We start from the raw sequence: 21717 nt of genomic DNA on the forward strand, positions 1-21717 counted from the left end.
TTGTACTTTGATGGCAAAGTTCTTTATATCCTCATTGACATTCATAAATGAAAGAGCCCTTCTCTGCCATCTATTTAATTGGTAATTAAATTTTCCAAATAACTTTCTCTACAGGAGCTGGATTTTGAAGCCAAGACAAGTTATACACTGCGCATAGAAGCCTCCAATAAACATGTTGATCCTCGCTTCCTGAGTCTGGGACCCTTTAGTGATATGACAACAGTGAAGATAATTGTGGAAGATGTGGATGAACCCCCTGTGTTTAGCTCCCGTTTATATTCCATGGAGGTGTCTGAAGCCACCCAAGTTGGCAATATCATTGGAACCGTAACAGCACATGACCCAGATTCTTCAAACAGTCCTGTTAGGTAATTTTCAGGATCATTTGTTCCTGTTTCTTTTTGGTTTCATGGGTTTTGCCAGGTTATGTGTTTTTACTAGCTTAGTGTACTATCAAAATTCTGCACATACAGAGGATTGTTATAAACATTATCAGATTTTTTTTTAGATTTTCAGTCTACTGATTTAAAACCAGGACAAATGAAACAATATCATTGAAACACAATATTATCATGATATAAAATAACAATAATTATACTAATAATGTTACCTTATTATTTAAGGTCATTTATTTTATAGCAGTTTTGGAGAAATCTATCTACAAACATAGCTCATAGTCCTATTAAGTCAATTATGCTGAATTTATTTCAGGACAAACTCTGTTGAGAAGCGAGGTGATGCAAATCCTAGCTCCAGAATAAATGTAAGTGTCAAAAAGATAGCCATATACAGTTTAAATTAGGGATTACTTTGTCAGACAAATAACATTTTTTATAGTTGTTTATTTTGATGGTTAGCTTAGTTTATTATGTCAACTTTGTTTTTGAAAATGATGAAAGTACACACATGATCTATCGTTTAAGGATCCTTTGATTCACTTAAATACAACAAGCATTTTATAATTTAAATTAAATTAAATGCTGGTACCAACATCATGTTAGACACAGTGGGTACAAAGACAAAAAAGGAACAACTCCTGACTATAAGCAGGTTATGTTCTTTCATATTTAAATACAGTGTGTTCCTTTGGAGAGATTCATAGGATATATAGAGCTATGCTTGGAGTCAGGAAGACCTGAGATCAAGTCTCACCCTGGTCTGGTCAATCTTTCGGCGATTCAAGCTATAAAACTCTCAAACTGTAAATTTTAGAATATTTACACATATAAATTGGAAGGGGCATGTCTTTTCTGCTATGTCCCTACACTTGCAAAAAAGATTGTCATATTAAATTACCCTGGCATGGGTTCTGTCAATAAAAAGTTATTTAAAAAAAAAAGATTGTCATATTTTCCTCCCATTGATAATGTGTGTTATTTTCATGCATTAAATCATTAATGATCTTTATTTTATCTTTTCACATTAGAGGGTCCAGTATATAGATGGTATTCAATAAATATATATGAACAAATCAATAAGTTCATGTAAGCAAAATTCTATGCTAGAGGCAGAATTATACTTGAAAATTGTACAGAAACAAGCTTGTTTGTTCTATATATGCAAGTAATTTGCATTACTTTGCAAGTAATTCTGAGAGTATTGATTTTAAGGAAGTATAATTTTTTCTTTGTTCTTAAATATAAAGCTAACTATATGACAAATAAAGGGAGCATATAAGGATTGTAATATGATAGCCTCAATTTTGTGGACAAAGAGGCTCATGCAAAATGAATTCAGTTTTATCCCAGAGATAGAACATATCAACCTGTAAACCAGGTTTATAGTATATAATGTGTTTTTTTTTTCCTTAACATTTCTGCTCCCCACCATAGTGAAATACATTCTTCTAACATCATCTGACCACACTATTACCACTATCATGCTAAGGTATAAGCATTTTTGTTTGTTTGTTTGTTTGTTGAGGGAATTTGGACATTATTTGTTGAAAGCAGTTTACACAAGTTATTTTGTACCTCACAGCTGTTCACATCCTCTCCATAACCCAAGTGACAAAGCTATCCAGGAGGGTAGTGTCTCTAAATAGAAGAGTTAGGAATCAGGACTTAGACATCATTTGAGATTATAATTAGTCTAGTGCTAAATGCAATCTCTCAGACAGAAAGTAGACTCCTAGGTTTGCTATTTAAGTGTTGTATAATTTTAAAGCACTTAGGACACTGTCTGACATACATAGTATGTGCTATATAAATGTTAGCTATTGTTATTTTTAAATAGTATTTTATTTCCCCAATTACATATAAAGCAATTTTAAATATTCATTATGTTTTAAAGGTTTGAGTTACAACTTCCATCCCTCCCTTCCTTCCTTTTCCCCTTCCTGAAAAAGAAAACAATATAATATAGATTATAAATGTAAAATCATGTAAATATATATTTCTGTGTTAGTCATTTTGTGAAAGAAAACTTTAAAAGGAAGAAAGGAAGTAGGGAAAGAAGGAAAAAGCAAGAATGAGCAAGGAAAGAAAGAAGGAAGGAAGGAAGGATACAAAGGGAGAAAAGGAGTAACGGAAGAAAGAAAGAAAGAAGGGAGGAAGGAAGATAAAAATATTATGCTTTGATTTCATTCAGGTACCATCAGTTCTTTTCACTGAATCCTATGGGATTGTCTTGGATCATTATATTGCTGACAATGGCTGACTCATTTTAAGTTGTATAGTATTGATTAGTTGCTCTTCTTTTTCTTATTTTATTACATGACAAGAAAACTATAATATTTAGAATAGGTATTATATGGTATAGAAAATGGAGGGAGGGAAAAATAATTGTTTTCTATTAACTCATATCGATTCTAAACAATAATTTCTAATTCTGAGTGCTCTACTTATTGGTATAATTTTTTTCTTGTATTAATTTAAAATTTGCCTCAAAATAATATTAATGTCTCTTCCATGTGATAAACAGTGCCTGAGCCATAATGGATGCTTAGTAAATATTGATTGATGTGACAGCTTTCCAATCATTTCAAAAAAATTACCATCCTCCTCACTTCCTAATACACACCTGCCCTATATTGGGTCTTTATTTTTCCAGACTAACCAAACACAGTTCCATGTTCTTGTAAAAAAAGAATTCTTTTAAAAAAATTCACTGCCTAAAACTTAACATCATATTGCAGATGTCATCTGATCAGGAGAGAAATACAGCCCTCTCCACTCTCTGGCAGTTTTTTTAGGTTAAATATTTAGGTTAAACTAATTTTGAAGATAAGTACTAGTGATGATAAATAGATTTTATCCAATAAATAAGAAATTTCTACCCTTGTCCTCTTGTTTGAAATTTGCCCTTGTTCAAACTCATGATTCTTTTCTGTTTACTGAATTTTAACTTTTCTTTTCCTTCTATATTATTGGATTTCTACTCTGTTATTCTTTCATATGTTATCCTCAAGGGGCAAAGAGATAAATATTGACAAAGTATTCTGAAACAACCCCTACCCATAGCATATATCAAAAAGAAGGTCAGAATAAATTAAGTTCTAACCATCACAAGATATTTATAGTACATTTTAGGTTTTAGGAAACGTTTTCTCATAAGTCTTTGATATAGGTAGCATAGGCATGCTTATCTCTATTTTAGAGATGAAGAAAATAATGAGATGAAAGATTAAAGGATTTGTCTAGGATTATATAGCTAGTAAATGTCAGAATCAGGACAAGAATCTGGATCTTCTGAACTCAACACAAGCACTTTTTCAACTACACACAGTCACAGGAAAATCATTGCATAGAACTTCTCAAATCTATTTTGATGAGTCTGCTAGTGGCCAGGTGCTTTTGTACAGTATAAAAGGACATAGAGAAATGAGCTGTTATTATTATGGCATCATTATAGCAGAATTCAGTATGTTCTTTAAGAAATTGTAAAGCTCCTTTAATAACCCAGACTTCCCATGGAAACAAGATTCATATTTTTAAATAACATCATTCCACTGATATTGCTTTATGGCAGTGACTCATAGAATAGCTATCACCAAATAAATTCAAAGTGAGTATCTCACAGAGGGCCATGGAGAGATATGAGAAGGAAATTTTTTTTATATCCCCCTCCCATATTGTATGTAAAAATAATTTTAACTTTTTTTTTAATTTTGAATTTCAGATTGTCTCCTTTCCTCTCCTATCCCTCTCATTGAGAAAGCAATTTAATATAGGTTATATATATATATATATATATATATATATAGATAGATAGATAGATATATATATATATAGAGAGAGAGAGAGACAGACAGACAGACATACAAAACACATTTCCATGTAGATCATGTTGTGGGGGGAAAAACAGACCATATAACAGCACAAGAAAAATAAAGAAAAAGTTTGCTTCAATCTGTATTCAGATTTCACTATTTCTTTCTCTGGAGATGGACAATACCTTTCATCATAAATCCTTCAGAATTGTATAGGATAATCTTATTGCTGAGCATAACTAAGTTATTCACAGTAAATCATCATACAATATTGTTGTTACTGGATACAATCTTCTACTAGTTCTGTGCATTTCACCTTCATGAACTTATGTTCATGTAAGTCTTTCCAGGTTTTTCTGAGAGTGTCTTCCTCACCACTTATTATAGGGCAGTAATATTCTGAAGAAGACCTTTTATCAAGAGTAAACCCTAAAATGATTTCATCTGAGAAATGTGTGATTAGAAGAAAAGATGGGACAGCTGTGGCTAGCAAAGGGTTAATACACAGACAGCCCGGCTCCTCTACTAATACTCTTATGATGTCCAAAGAAAATAAGGAAACCATCAAGCATGTTGGTAAAATATTGTAAAGGGCTGAAACTCTGAGTTTATGCACTGGGGTCAGACAACTGAGCACTTAAGGCTGATTACTGATTGAACAATACTCTATTAGTATATGCTTGGAAAATGGCCCTTCCCACTATTCTGTGCTGGTTCAATCTTTTGGTGTATACAGAGAATTGTGGGAGGGATTAGGGGGTGGAGTAAGACAAGCCAGAGTCACTTTAGTGGCAGATGAGGAGAAAGAAGATCTTGGAGATCTTTCATCCATCCCCTTCACTTCTACCCCTAAAGACCAAGAATAAAGACCAAGGACTTTGGCTTATCCTGACTCTGGCTGATTCTAAGGCATCCAGAGTGCTAACCCAGACTTCACAAAACATGGCCATTTTAGGACCTGAGATGGATTGGTATCTGTTTCTATAAAGGGAATGTCCAGATTATTGAGGCAATACAGTTGAATATTTAGGTATAATAGTATTAGGAAGAACCTGCCTATAAAGAAAAGTTACTTCAAAACTAGAAAATGAATAAATCAGAGAAAAAAATATAAATAGTGTTTTTCATATTAGAAACTAGGACTTCCTATGATTAGAGCAAAAGGTTATAGGTAAAGGAATTGGAAGTGTGTGATTAAGCTGGGAGGGAGGGGATGGATGAGCCAAATAGTCAAAAATGAGATTAAAAGGAACAAAAGACAAGCAGGATCCAGGCAGGAATGCTAGAGGTTTTCTAGTTTGCCTGCCAAAATCAATTAGGGTGAAACATGATGTCAAAGCTCTGAACAGCAGTGAGGTTTTTTATTTATTCTTTATTATAGCTTTTTATTTACAAAACATATGCATGGATAATTTTTCCACACTGACCCTTGCAAAATCTTCTGTTCCCCCTTTCCCTTCCATCCCCTCATTCCCTCTCCTAGATGGCAGGTAGCGCAATACATGTTAAATATGTTAAATCCAAGATATGTATATGTATTTATACAGTTATTTTGCTGCACAAGAAAAAGTGGATCTACATAGAAAGAAAAAAATACTTGATAAGGAAAACATAAATGCAAACAAACAATAACAGAAAGAGTGAAAATGCTATGTTGTGGTCCACACTCAGCTCCCACAGTCCTCTCCTTGGGTGTAGATGGCTCTCTTCTTCACTGAACAAGTGGAACTGGTTTGAATCATCTCATTGTTGACGAGAGCCACATCCATCAGAATTAATCACCATATAATTTTGTTATTGCCACATGTAATGATCTTCTGGTTCTGCTTATTTCACTCAGCATCAGTTCTTGAAAGTCCCTCCAGGCCTCTATGAAATCATCTCATTGGTCATTTCTTACAGAACAATAATACTCCATAACATTCATATACAACAATTTATTCAGCCTTCTTCAATGGATGGAAATCCATTCAATTTCCAGTTTCTAGCTTCTATAAAAAGAGCTGCCACACACACTTTTTTGTACATGTGGGTCCCTTTCTCTTCTTTAAGATCTCTTTGGGAGAACAGCTGTGATATGGGCCAGAATTCTGAAACAAGGATTCTTACAAGGTGTTCAGTCAGTGGAATTGATAGAGACAGTGGTTGTTTAGCATGGTGCTTAATAGTTCTCTAGTTCAGTTCATGTACTTAGTACTTAATATAGTTCTACAAGATTCACACCTATGATAAGAAAGCAAATAAACTTGGACAAACTCAGACAGATTCAGAGGCAGGGAAGACAAAAGAACCGGAGGCAGGAACTTAAGCTCTTGGAGTGAAGGAGAGAGAGATATAACTCCATCTAAAGTCAGTCACTGGTGGCTGGCCTGGCCTCCTGCACTTCTAGACTCAGGAAGGCTTCTAAGAAAGCAAGCTGAAGCCCCAGGCAAGGAGACAAGAATTTGAAATAGATAATAAAGGATTTGGACTTTAACATCTGGCTATTCTTGTGGTGATTACTGAACTGAAAGGAAAGCTGCCCCAGAGACCCCAAGAAAACCAAACTAAGAATTTTACACAGCAGTGATTTAAAAAAAAAAAATTAGAGGAAGTCTTGAATATAATGCTGCTCAATTAAGATGGTAAAGAATTGATTGACTAAAATGACAGAAAAGGAAAATAATAAATTTTGGAAATATTGTGGGAGATCTAACCATTCCGGAAAGCAATTTGAACATATACCCAAAGGACTATATAACTGTAAACCCTTTGATCTAGCAATATCACTGCTGTAATGTTGTACTCCTTGCATTCCAAAGAGATCATATAAAAGGGAAAAGATCTCATATGTACAAGAATATATATGAGATATCTTTGCAGTAGCAATTTCAATTGGAATTTGAAATTGAGGGGATGGCTATCAATTGAGAAATGGCTGAAGATGTAGTGTTATAAGAATAGATACTATTGTTCTATAAGAAATGATGAGTAGGCAGGTTTTCAGAAAAAAAATGGAAAAACTTATATGAACTGATGCTGAGTGTAGTAGATAAAACCAGGAGAATATTGTACCCAGTAACAGCAACAATGTATGATTATCAACATTGATAGATTTTGCTCTCCTTATCTAAGAAGGGCTATTATCTAAGATAATTTCAAAAAATACATGATGGAAAATGCTATTGAGATACAGAGATAGAACCATGGTCTTTGAATGCAGACTGAAACATATTATTCTTACTTTTTTTTTGTTGTTGTTTTGATTTTTTTTCTTTGTCATGGTTTTTACATTTTGTTCGTTTTTTCAATAAATCTTTTTATTTTCAAAATACATGCAGAGATAATTTTCAGCATTCACCCTTGCAAAACCTATGTTCCAAATCTTCCTTCCTTCTCACCTCCTCTCCTAGATTGCAAGTAATACAATATATGTTACACATGTGCAGTTCTTCTATACATATTTTCACAATTATAGTGCACAAGAAAAATCATATCTGTTGGAATCTTTACAAAGTGTTAAGCCAATGGAGTTGATTTGATCTTAGAAAGAGTGATTTGGGGCCAGAACTTGAACTAGGTACTAAGTACAACTGATAGAAACAATACTTTTATTCACACCTTTAGAGAGCTCATAAGTATCTAAGTACTCAATGGAGTTCACTTCTTTGGGAGAGTTCAGGGCTAGTATGAGATCTGAATTCACACCTCCCTTAGGACTAGAGAGCACTCTGGAAGATAACCCAGAATCTTTCTCCCTCCAGAAGGTGGAGTTAACCTTTGGGAGATCACATAAATATAGGGAGCTTTTGAAGCTTGGTTTTAGTACTTCTGGTGGAACTGACTGGAGGTACAGAGAGATTCATTGCATCTTCCAACTTGATGCTGACTGGAGGCTGAAGAAAGAGAAACAGAAGTCAAGGACAAAGCTGCAAAATCTCTTGGAGCCAGGCAGAGAGATAGGTCTCTGAACTAACTGGGCTAATTTGGAAGGAGAAATAAATGTTTGCATTTTTATCAGCTGGCTGCGATTTTGGAGTAATTATTTATTTCAACTGAGACTAAGGCTGCCTCCGGAAAACCTTCACATTTTGGCGCCCTGAAGGTGGGACTGACAGGACCCTCAGCTGATTTCAGTGGAAAAGCTTCGATCCTGATTTGAGTGGAAAAGTCTCTTCAACCCAGAAATTAGAGTTGAGTACAACAAAGAAATTGTGTTAAAAGAATTAAAATAGAATTTCAGCTAAGATGGAACAGATCTTTAGAAAACAGCCTTCTGTTTCTGTACAAGGAAAATGTTTAGAGAGCATTGTTAAAGTTATGGAAAGTGAAGGTTTGATTATAAATATGGAGCAGATTACTGAGTTTTTACGAACTGTTAAGAACATTTGTCCTTGTTTCTCTCTGGAGAAAGAATTAGATCTAGATAAATGGAACTTAGTAGGAAAGGATCTTTGTCAATTCTGTAATAAAAATGGCCCCAATTCAATTTCTAAAAACATTTAATACTTACAATTTAATACAACTGGCTATAAGAAGTTATTTAAGTGTTAAAATGAAAAAGAATAAAGTGCCAACTAAACTAGGTGATAAGCAGGAAAATTCAGATAATGGAGTTAAGTACAATCCTGAGTGTGATACTTCACAGCAGGAGGAATTAGATCATTCTTCATCTAATGAAGAAGAGAAAGAGAGAGAGGCAGCTTCTCCTGTGAAGCAGAATATGACAAGATTAGAAGAAGCATTAATTAAAGCAAAAAATAAAGGAGAAGATATATCTGATGTTATACATGAATATCCTGTAATGGAAACGATTGACTCTTCAGGTCAAAAAAAGAGACAATACACTCCTTTTAATTCAGAAAAACTTAAAGATTTGAAAAAGGGTTGCACTCTTTATGGGGCTACATCATCTTATGTAAAGATGTTGCTAGATAATTTGTCTTATGAAATCTTAACCCTGAATGATTAGAAATCCATAGCGAAAATATGCTTCAGAGTATCATGAATTATGTAGACTTCAAGCCCAGTGCAATAGGCAAACAGGAACTATTAAACAAATCACTTTTGACCAACTAGCTGGTGAAGGTCAGTATGCAGAGAATTCAGAACAGATTTATTATCCCATAATAGCGTATGAGCAGATTTCTAAAGTTGCAATAAAAGCTTGGTGTTCCCTCCCGGGACAAAAAGATTGAGGGGAAGCTTTCACAAAAATAGAGCAAAGTCCCAATGAACCTTTTGCAGATTTTGTGAGACGTTTGCAAACAGCTGTAATCAGAACCATTGGAGATAATGCTGCTGCAGAAATAATGACGAGACATCTGGCTAAGGAAAATGCCAATGAAATTTGCAAAAGAATTATATGGGGACTAGACAAAGATGCTTCTTTAGAGGAGATCATAAGGCGCTGTGCCACAGTGGGCACAAATACTTATTATACCCAAACTATGATGAACATGGAAAAACAGGGTCCTTCTTGGCAACGGAATTCTAGAGAAACTCGTCGATGTTTTCAGTGTGGAAAAGTTGGACATTTGAGGGCCCAATGCAGATATGGAGATAGAATGAGAAGACAGGGTGAGAGAAAACCCAAAACTCCATGTCCAAAAATGCAATCAAGGCTTTCACTGGGCTTCTGAATGTAGATTGACTCAGAGAAGTGAAAGGCAAGGCCCAGCTCCTAAGTATCAATCAAAGGACAGGTGGGGCATGATAGCAGCTGAGGTTACACCCAGAGAGTCTTTAGAAATTCAGGACTCTGATGTCATCAACCAACAGAAAAGCAATCAGGATTACAGTTGGGGAGAATACAGGCCTTTTTACCAAACTGGGCAATGTTCAGTGCAAACAGCTCCAATATAATTACCAGATGATAAAGAGAAAGACCTCAAAACAAAGGAGAAGATTCAAGAAACATTTGACACTGAAGAAGCATGGCTGACAATGAAACTGTTAAAAGAACTTTAAAATCTTTATGAATCATTGAATTTCTAACATAAGAAGAGACTGTTGCAAGTTCTTCAAAACAAAGAAGATTCAAGAAACATCTAATACTGAAAGAGCATGGTTGATATTGGATTCTTGGCACGTTAACTAATGGACAATGGATTTCTTTGGGACTATTTTTAGGATTTATGGAGATGTATAATTCTGTATGTTGATTCATGTTATGAAAAATTGTTTACCTCAAAGCTTACAGGAATCATTGGATTCCTGGCACATGAACTAATGGACAATGTGTAAATATGTAAATTCTCATGTTAATTCATGTTGTTTGTTACATCACTACCAGCCTGTGTTATATTGCTGTGTGCTTATGTAACTATATGTAATGCCTACCATATTGAAAGATTTATGTACACCTTGTTTCAAGTGAGCCCCTCAAGAAACCCGCTAATCTGATTTGATTTTCTATTGGTATTTTCATCTCCCTTCCTGAGATGTCAGGGAAGGTATGATCACTTTTTTGGAGTTCTTACCTCCTTAAGAAGTCAAGAAGGTTATGATCACCTATGTTCTAAATCAAAAGAAAAGGGGAGATGTTGGAATCTTTACAAAGTGTTAAGCCAATGGAGTTGATTTGATCTTAGAAAGAGTAATTTGGGGCCAGAACTTGAACTAGGTACTAAGTACAACTGATAGAAACAATGCTTGTGTTCACACCTTTAGAGAGCTCATAAGTATCTAAGTACTCAATGGAGTTCATACCTTTGGGAGAGTTCAGGGCTAGTATGAAATCTGAATTCACACCTCCCTTAGGACCAGAGAGCACTCTGGGAGATAACCCAGAATCCATCTCCCTCCAGAAGGTGGAGTTAACCTTTGGGAGATCACATAAATATAGGGAGCGTTTGAAGCTTGGTTTTAGTACTTCTTCTGGTGGAACTGACTGGAGGTACAGAGAGATTCATTGCATCTTCCAACTTGGTGCTGGCTGGAGGCTGAAGAAAGAGAGACAGAAGCCAAGGACAAAGCTGCAAGATCTCTTGGAGCCAGGCAGAGAGATAGGTCTCTGAACCAACAGGGCTAATTTGGAAGGAGAAATAAACGTTTGCATTTTTATCAGCTGGCTGCGATTTTGGAGTAATTATTTATTTCAACTGAGACTAAGGCTGCCTCCAGAAAACCTCCACACATATCAAAAAGGAAAAAATGATAAAGAAAACAAAATGTCAAGCTAATAACAAAAAAGTGAAAATATTATATGGTCATCCACACTCAGTTCCCAAAGTCCTGTCTCTGGATGCAGAAGGCTCTCTCCATCACAAGCCTAGTCTAATTGTCCTGAATCACTTTGCTGTTGAACAGAGCCACATCAATCAGATTTGATCATCATACAATCTTGTAGTTGCTTTGTAAAATATTCTGTTGATTCTACTCACATCATTTAACATCAGTTCATAAAAGTCTTTCCTGGCTTTTCTGAAATATTCCTACTCATCATTTCTTATAGAACAATAATATTCCATAATATTCATATATAATAACTTATTCAGTCATTCTCCAACTGATGGGCATCCACTCAATTTCCAGTTCCTTGGCCATACCAAAAAGGGCTGCTACAAACATTTTCCTATATGTGGATCCTTTTTTTCTTTTTTATGATCTCTTTGGAATAGAGGCCTAGTAGAGACAATGCTGGGCCAAAGAATATGCACAGGTGATAGCCTTTGGGCTATATGCCCTTTGGGGCATAGTTCTATATTACTCTCCATAATTGTGGGATCAGTTAATAACTCCACCAAAAATGTATTAGTGTCCCAGTTTTCCCACATTCTCTCCAACATTCATCATATTTTCCTGTTATCTTAGGCAATCTGAGAGGTACGCAGTGGTACCTTAGACATTTCTTAATTTGTTTTTCTCTAATCAGTAGTGATTTAGAGCATTTTTTTCATATAACTTTTTATTTCTTTATCTGAAAATTATCTGTTCATATCCTTTGACCATTTATTGATTGGAGAATGATTTGGATTCTTATGAATTTAAGTCAATTCTATGTATATTTTAGAAATGAGGTCTTTATCACAACCCTTTGATGTAAATTTTCCCAGCTTGCTGATTCCTTTCTAATCTTGTCCATATTGGTTTTGTTTGTACAAAAATGTTTTAACTTAATATGATAAAAATTATCCATTTTGCATTCCATAATGTACCCTAGTTCTACTTTGACCTCAAATTCCTTCCTTTTCCACAGGTCTGAAATGTAGAATATCCTTTGTTCTTCTAATTTGCTTATAGTATCACTCTTCATTTCTAAATTATGAACCTGTTTCATTGTTATTTTGGTAAAGGCTATTAGGTATAAAAGGTATTAGGTAAAGGTATTAGGCTTTTATGCCAAAAGCTGGGGTCTTTGTGTAGACTAGATTAACTATTGTGTCTTGTGAGCTTAACCTATTCCACTGATGAACTATACTATTTCTTAGCTAGTACCAAGTGGTTTTCATGACCACTGCTTTATAATATAGTTTTAGGTTTGATGCAGGTAGGGTACCTTCATTTGCAATTTTTTCATTAATTTCCTTGAAATTCATGATATTTTGTTCTTCCAGATGGACTTTGTTGTTATTTTTTTCTGGCTTTGTAAAATAAATTCTTGGAAGTTTGATTATTATGGCACTGAATAAATAGAATGATATAGGTAGAATTATGATTTTTATTATGTTAGTTCAGCCTACCTATGAGCACTTTATATTCTTGCCTTTGATTAGATTTCACACTATTTCATTGGAAACTTTTATTATTTTGTTCATAAAGTTTCCAACTATTTCTTCACAGGTAGACTCCCAAATATTTTATATCATCTATATTTATTTTACATGGAATTTCTCTGTATTTCTTTCTGCTGGACATTGTTGATAATATATAGAAATGCAGCTGATTTTTGTGGATTTATTTTGTATCTTGTAACTTTGCTAAAGTTGTGAATTGTTCGTAGTATTTTTTTTTTAATTGCTTCTCTAGGATTTTCTAAGTATACCATGATATCATCTGCAAAGAGCCATATTTTGGTTTTTTCATTATTTCCTATAATTTGTTTGCTTTATTTTTCTTCTCTTATTGCTAAAGCTAAAATTTCTCATACAATATTGAATAGTAATGATGATAAGGGGCAACTTTGTTTCACCCCTGATTTTATTGGGAATGGTTCTGTTTTTTTTTTCCCATTACATATGAGGCCTTTTTATAGTATTATTAAATAGATGCCACTTGTGAAGACTGAGTTAGCACTCCAGATACCTTAGAATCAGCCGGAGTCAGGATAAGCAAATATCCTTGGTCTTGATTCTTGGTCTTTAGTGAGGGGAATGGACACAGGGATCTCCATGACTTCTTCTCTTCCTCTCCCGCCCAGAAGTAACTCTGGCTTTCTTTTTCTACCCCCTAATCCCTCTTCCAATTCTCTGTATATACCAACAGATAGAGCCAGCACAGAATAGTGGAGCAGGTCATTTTCCAAGCATATGCTAGTAGAGTATTGTCCAATAAGTAATTATCCTTAAGTGCTTGGTTGTCCAAATGTATCTGCTCAGATTTTCAGCCCTTTACACTACCGATCATTTTAAAGAAAACTCGATTTATTTCTATACTCTGGCGTTTTTAATAAGAATGAGTGTTGGATTTTGTCAAATGCTTTTTCTGCAACCTTTCAGATGATTTCTATCCACTTGGTTAATGATATAGTATATTATGCTAATAGTTTTTGTAATATTGAACCAACCTTCCATCCCAAGCACACATTCTGGTCATGTTGTATTATCCTGGGGATAAGTTACTGTAATCTCTTTGCTAATATTTTATTTAAGATTTTTGTATCAATATTCATTAATTACATGGAAAATTCATTAATTAATGGAAAAAGATTCATTTACTATACCTTCCTTTCTGCATTTAATTTTGAGTTTTTTTTGTGCCCTAAAACTTGGCCAATTTTTGTATAGGTTCTGTGTACAACCAAGAAAAAAATATATTCCTTTTTAATCCCCATTGAACTCTCTCCAAAGGTTTAGAGTATCTAAGTTTTCTAAAACTGTATTTACTTCCTTAATTTCTTCTTTTCTTATTTTGTTGTTGTGTATTTATCTAGTTTTAACAGAGCAAATTTGAGATCTCCCAGTGGTATAGGTTTGCTGTCAAATTTTTGCAATTTTCTTAATTTCTCCTTCAGAAATTTGGATACTATATCACTTGGTGCATATATGTTTAAATTTGGTACTACTTCATTATCTATGGCACTTTCCTTATCTCTTGATCAATTTTTGCTTTTGCTTGATCTGAGGTCAAGCTATTTTGACTTTAGCTGAGTTATTTACCTCTGCTTTAAATATGTTTTTTTGTAACCAATACATTGTAGGATTCTAGCTTTTAATCTAGTGGTATCCACTTCCATTTTATGGAAGAATTCATCCCATTCACATTCATAGTTAAAATTATTAACTCTGTATTTCCTACCATTTTATTTTCCTGAAGTTATAATTTTCTCTTTCCTTTTCCCCTTTTCCTTCTCCTCAGTGTTTTGTTTCTGATCACCACCTCTCTCAAACAAGCATCCATTTTTAAAGACCTCCCCTTTTTTATCCCTTTCCCCTTCTACTTCTATTCTCCCTTCTCTTAGTCTCCCCTTTTCTTTTCTCCTTCTCCTTCCCTCTAGGGTGAGTCAAGTTTTTCTCTGAAACTAAATATGTCTCATATTCTCTCTTTGAGCTAAGTCTTATGAAAGTATTTTCCCTTTGAGCCAAATCTCATGAGAGTAAGATTCAGCCAGTGCTAATCTTCCCTTCTTTTCTTCAGATGTAATTAATAGTCTTTTTTTCCCCTCTTTGTGAGATATAATTTACTCTACTTTACTTCCCCTTTCCTCTTCCTGTAATTTATTTTTATATCACATATAAAACATAAAACATCAAAATAAATTCATATTATATCTATACTATGTAAGTATGCCAGTGATAGAGTTACAGTTCTCAAATGTTAAACATCTTTCCATTTCAGGATGCTAATTTTTTAACTTTTAAAAGAAAGAGATTTTGTTTTCTTTCCTTTTTATCTGTTTATCCTTCTCTTGAGTTCTGTATTTGAAGATCAAATTATTTTATGTTCAACTCTTCATCTGTTCATCAAAAATAAATGAAATTCACCTATTTCACTGAATGTTCATCTTTTCCCCTGGAATATAATGCTTAATTTTGCTGGATAGTTGATTCTTGACTGCAGTTCAAGTTCCTTTGCCCTTTGAAATACCATATTCAAAGTCCTTCAGTCCTTTAAAGTGGAACCTGCTAGGTCTTGGTTAATCATTATTATGACTCCTCAATATTTGAATTGTTTCTTTTTGGCTGTTTGCACTATTTTCTCCTTGATCTGATAACTCTGAAATGTGGCTGCAAAATTCCTTGAGGCTTTCATTTTGAGGTCTCTTTCAGGAGGTGTTCAGTGAATTCTAATTTAAAGGCCAATTAACCCTCTGGTTATAGGACAATAGGGCAATTGTCTTTGATGATGTGTTCAAAGTTGTTGCCTAGGTTGTTTTTCTGTAATGATTTTCAGGTAGTTAAATAATTCTTAGATTGCCTCTCCTGGATCTTATTTCCAGGTCAAATTGTTTTTTCCAGTGTGGTATTTTACATTTTCTCTTCTTTTTTCTTTTTTCTTTTTTTTCAGTTTTGTTTGACTGATTCTTGATGTTCATTGAGTCATTCACTTTCATTTGTTCAATTCTAATTTTTAGTGAATTATTTTCTTAAATTACCTTTTTTATCTCTTTTTGCATTTGGCCAGTTAAACTTTTAAATGAATTGTTTTGTTCATTGATTTTTTTTTTCCATGTCATATTTTCTATTTTTTAAGAAGTTGTTTTCTTTTTCAATTTCATGAAATCTATTTTGCTATTAATTACATGCTTTTTTCATTTGGTTAAATGTATTTTTAAAGGAATTTTCTTCAGTTGACTGTTTTTTTTTTTTCTCCCTAAACACTCCTACAAAGTTCTCATTTCCTGTCCCCATTTTTATTCTAACTCTCTTTTAAGATCTTTTTTGAATTCTTTCAAGAGAGTCTTGTGAGATGGAGACCAGTTCATACTACCCTTTGGGGCTTTGGGTAGCATTTTGCTTTGAGTTTCCTCAGGGTTTGATGTCTGTTCTTCCCTGTCTCCATAAAAGTTCTCTATGATCAGAGCTCTTTTTTGCTTTTTGCTCATTTTTAAAGGTTGAGGTCTGCTCTTATGGCAAAGAACAGATTGTCCCAACCTTCCTCTACAGGCAATAGCAGCTTCACACTGCAAAGGAGCTTATGCTGCTGTCTTCCTTACTTGCTGGATGGGTGGGGCCAAGTCCCAGATTATTCTGGGGTTCAGGGACTCACTATTTGCCTTTTGAAGTTACTTTGGATACCTCATAGCTAATTTATTTATCCACTAGCTTCTGAAACAGGATGGAGTAGGTAATGCTGCTATATTTTTGCTAAAAGGCTCTCAGTAGATTCTCCTTCCTCACAGTTGGAAACCACTTCGCTCTGGGTTCCTGAGCTGTGCCTGAGCTCAGGCATTTCCTTCCTTCACCATGTCTGATTGAAACAGACTTTTGGTGAAATTCTTTAAAAATATATTCCTCTAGAAATTTGTTGCACTCCAAATATTCTTGGATTCTGTCATTTCAAAATCTGTTCAGAGGGTTGATCTAATATTCATCTAAGAGAAGCCAGGAAGAGCCCAAAGACCTGTTTAGTCGTCTTCACCTTTTGTTCTGATTCTTTTTTCACAAAAATGACTAATATGGCAATATGTTAAGTGTGCTTGTACATGTATAACCTATACAAGTTTGCTTACCAACTTAAGATGAAGGGGAGGGAAAAAAGAAGGGTGTTATGGGCCAGAATTTGAAACAAGGTACTAAGTGGAATTGAGGAGACAATGGTTAAATCTAGTTTAGCATTGATTTAATCCTACAACAAATAATGGTTTCCTAGTGATATAATGATTGGTTTATACTCAGTGTAGAACATATAAGCCAGAAGCTCTCAGGGCCAGAGTAGACAGTCATACTAGAAGCTCTAGGAGCCTGAGACAGATTCATCACATCTATCTTTGTGGTGGCTGGAGGCTGAAGCAGAAACCTTTGGATTCGTAGAGATTCAGAGAGCAGAGAAGGAGGCAGGACCTCAAGCTCTTGGAAACAAAGAGAGAGATAAGCCTCTAAGAAAGCTAGCTGGGTTCCAGAAAAGGAGACAAGACTTTAAAAGAGACAATAAAGGATTTGGACTTTAATTTGGCTGTACTTGTGGTGATTACTGAACTGAAGTGAAGCTTGCCTCCACAGACTCTAAGAAAACCTCAACAGAGAACGTTACATTTTAGAGAGAACTTTACATAACTTTCTTAGAGTAGAGATTTAACCATTGTCTCCTTAATTCTACTTAGTACCTTATTTCAAGTTCTGGCCCATAACAGAATTAAAAAAAAAAAAAAACAGTTCAAAATCTTATAAAAGTCAGTGTTGAAAACTATATTTATATGTAAATGAAAACAAATACTAATAAGTGGTGGGGAAAGATAGCAAATAATTGAAGGAGGACCAATAGGATAATTCTCTATTGGCATAAGAACTTATGCTTATATTGTACATGCTACCTAAATGGTTGACCCCTTGCAGCTTGTTCTTTACTTTTAAAATTTTAATTTCTTAATTTTCTTGTATATGGCATTTAATTACTTTGAAAGCTTGCAATGTTGTTGGTGTCTACATTTCTGCTATTGAACTAAATCACAAAACATATACCTTATTATTTTATGGGAGTTTTCTTTTTAAATATTGAGTGTGATTATTGTCCAAGAGCATGGAATCTTTTTATTTGTTCTTTAAATATCTTATTAGAAAAAAGTTGTTTTTAATTTTTCCTGCATGAACAACTCACTTTTCCTTCTGTTCATATATTTTAACAATTCTGTGTTTGATGATACTAGATATGTGGTTTTCCTTTATTGATTTAAAATTGAGATAATGATAATACAGTAAACCATGGCACAATGAATAAAATACTGAATCAGAAAAGCTGAGTTAAATTCTAGACCCAGATACTTACTAAATATGTGAACCTAGGCAAGTCATTTAACTTAGGTTTGCCAGTTCCCTAATTTTAAAATGGAAATAATAATAGCACCTACATCACAGGGTTGTTGTTGTCAAGATAAAATGAGAATATTTTTAAAGCACTATGCAAATCTTAAGATGCTATTTAAATGCTAATTAATAATTAAATAGGACACATATTTTTGTCAAACTAAGTGAAAAGATGAAATTCTTAAATGGTAGAATGATGAAAAATGAAATGGACAATCTATAATAAAGATAAAGGATTCATAAACTGATCATGTATGAGCACAAATTAAGTAGGTGGGTTGATGGACCTGGGGAATTCATTTGAACTACACTTTCAACAATCAGAGAATAAAATGCTGTTCTGAGAATGTCAACATATGGGTAGTTTTAGCATTACTCTCTAAGGTACTGTTAGGTTCAGTTCCAAATTAATTTATTAGCTGGAAAAAAAGAGCTTTAAAATTTTAGATACTGTTTCCTGACATTTTTAGAAATGCCTTTAGGTGAACACCATATGTTTCAAGAAAAACAAAGCAGAATTATTTTCCAGGACCTGAAGGCATTTGCAGAGTGAACTTCTTGACATTAAGCCCAATCAGACTTGTAAAAAACAGTGTGACAAGGATTGAAAAATCAGTTGTTTAGGGTTGAATCATTTTACCAAAGGATTGGGTTTACTAAGTTTTTAATGTAGCCTAACACATCCCTACCATATGCCACATATAATTTGAATGTGTAATGAAGTTGGGAGCACAAAGTTCAGGGTTCTAGAAAGAAAAATGTTAGTGGGTGTCTTCAGTAGAGTGACAAACTTGGTGTCAAGGGATTTGGGCTTTTTGCCCAATTCTGTTAGTATTTGGCTCTGTTAGCTGGCATAATTTCACTCACCTTTGTATTTTAGCTCCTCTGAATTTTAAAAAATTCACCTTCATTGAGTTGATCAAAAAGAATTTTTATTGTGGTAACATTATTAATATTGTGATTCCATAGTAGGTACTTGACAAGTATTTGTTGAGTAGAATTAAATCCAGGATAATATCCTGATTGTATAATTGAGGTTTAGGAAAGTTATGGTTTATATATAAAGTCACAGAGAAAATTAGGATTCCAAATAAGATTTTCTTACTCCAAATTTAGGATTTTTTTTCAATTATACCACACTCATCCTGCATGACTGTAAGAATAACATGTTCTCTTAAGGAGTTCCTTGTTGTGTTACCGAGAGCTACCTTACAGTGGCTGCTGGAGGTCCAACCCAGAATGGATTTCCTCTTGTGAGAAGATGATTCAAGGAGACTGAGAAGCAGTTGCTGTTCCTCTGATCTCTGACTGAGAGGCCTTTGTGTTGTCTGATCTCTCTCCTCTTCCCTCTACTTCTAATTTATCTCATTCTCAGTCCACAACACCTGTGTCAGCAAAGGCTACCCCGCAACTCCTTCAGATGTTTTGATCCACAGCTGTGAAGGCTCTAGGAGAATTGATCTCTCCCTTAACAGCTCCTAAATTCCTGTATAAGGAATGGAAAGACTCAATTGTTCATTAGAGTATGAATAATGAGACAGTTTGTTTTTTTAATTGAGGCATTGACATATATGTATTCTTAGCATCTAGCAGAGTGCCTTGCACATATTGGATAGTTAATATTTATTTACTGATTAATTACTTGATTAAGGTATGAGAATTGCTAATTTAGAGTGCAGCAAAAGTGGGATAAAGCAAGATACAGTGGATATAAATATTCATGATAGTGAAGTCCTGTATTAGGAATTATCAGTGGAAATGGAAAGGAGAGAACAAAAATGAACTTCTTGTGAATTCAGAAATCATGTGGTTTACTTAATGTTTCCATATTAGAAATAACATTGAAGTTTCAAATATGGAATATTGAGTGAATGGTGATATAGCCAACCCTAAATATCTCCCTCTTTCCTGGCTCCTTCTCTACTCTCTATTAACCATGCCCATGTCTCTCATCCTTAGAAATATCCATAATTTATCCTGATATCCTTGCTAACAACTGTTGTCCTTTATCTCTTCTGCCCTTTGTGGCTAAAGTCACTGATAATGCTTATCACCACTTTCATTATTCTCACTCTCTTCTTAACTCCTTAAAGTCTAACATCTGACCTCATTCCACTGAAATTTTCCCCAAATTTACAAGTAATGTTTTAATTGTCTCAGTTTTCATTCTTTACCTCTTTGTACACTTTAATGAAAGATTATCCTCTTCTCTTTGATACTCTCTTGTCTTTAGGTTTTAGGGAAACCCCTCTCTCCCGAATCTTTTCCTACCTATCAGATCACTCTTTCTCAGGGTCCCTTGCTGGATATATCTAGATCATTCCGTCTAAGTATAGGTATTAAACAGGATTGACTTCGACCCTTTTCTCTTCTCCCATTACACTATTTCAGCTTCCATGTATATAATTGCAATTTCTAATCTGATGATTTTCAAATCTCCCTATGGTACTTATCTTAAACTTTTCAGCTAACCTCTAAACTCATATATTCAGTTGCCTTTTCGATATCTCAAACTGGATATACAGTAGACTTCTTAAATTAAATATATCCAAAACAAAGCTCATCATCTGCCCCCTGACTTCTCTCCTCACATCCAGTCTGTTGCTAAGGCTTGTCAATTACACCTTTGCGATATCTCTTGCATCCGACATCTCCTCACTTCTGAAACTGGCACCATTTTGGTGCAGTTCTAATCACTTAATACCTAGACTATTGCATCCTATTGCTACTGAGTCAGCCTGCCTCTGTTGTCTGTCCTCTCACTGATTCATTATCCATTCTGACACTGAAATGATTTTCCTAAATCAGAGGTCCAGTTATACTCCCCAACTCTAAACTCAAGTTATTCCGTTGTTTCCAGGATCGGATACAAAATTCCTTTTTTGGCATTTAAGCCCTTCAAACCCAGTATCCCTCAGTCCATATTAAATAGGTTTTTTATTGACTCTCTTTGACCTCTTTTAATTTGCCAAGTACTTAGCATACTGTCTGCCACATAATGGGTACTTAATAAATGTTTCCTGATTGAGTAACTAATGGAAAAAGTGATGTGAGATGAAATGGCAGTTTTGGAAAGTGTTAAATATGGTTTACAGATGTTGCATCAGAAATTCTAATGGAATAGATAGGTGGAAATGTCCTGGAGGTGAATGGAGATAAGGCTTTGTAATATGGAGAACATTTTCCATTTAAAACTGATGAGGTTCCCAAAGACCTTATGTTCTTTCATAATAGAGAGATAATGTAGGTATGTATAGAACAAATTCAAGATTAGTATAGAAGAATAATGTTACTAATTGGGAGAACTTAAAAATGGATTCATATAGAAGATAATTCTTGGGTGGCATGTTGAAAAAGAATGAGATTATACGAGGTAGTAATGTTAAATACAATTTCAAGCATGGG

The 21717-nt window shown here is 34.3% G+C and overlaps 1 protein-coding gene across 2 annotated transcripts in view; it reads left to right on the forward strand.

Annotated features, from left to right (window-relative positions):
• Window positions 1–21717, forward strand: part of CDH7 (cadherin 7) — a 212836-nt gene that overhangs the window by 153164 nt on the left and 37955 nt on the right. For both annotated transcript variants that reach the window (XM_003760086.3, XM_031946685.1), the window contains exon 7: window positions 115–368. In XM_003760086.3, coding sequence (XP_003760134.1) covers window positions 115–368 — 254 coding nt within the window. The remainder of the gene's footprint in view (window positions 1–114; window positions 369–21717) is intronic.

Source organism: Sarcophilus harrisii, chromosome 1 (genome assembly GCF_902635505.1).
Source record: "Sarcophilus harrisii chromosome 1, mSarHar1.11, whole genome shotgun sequence".
NCBI lineage: Eukaryota > Metazoa > Chordata > Mammalia > Dasyuromorphia > Dasyuridae > Sarcophilus > Sarcophilus harrisii.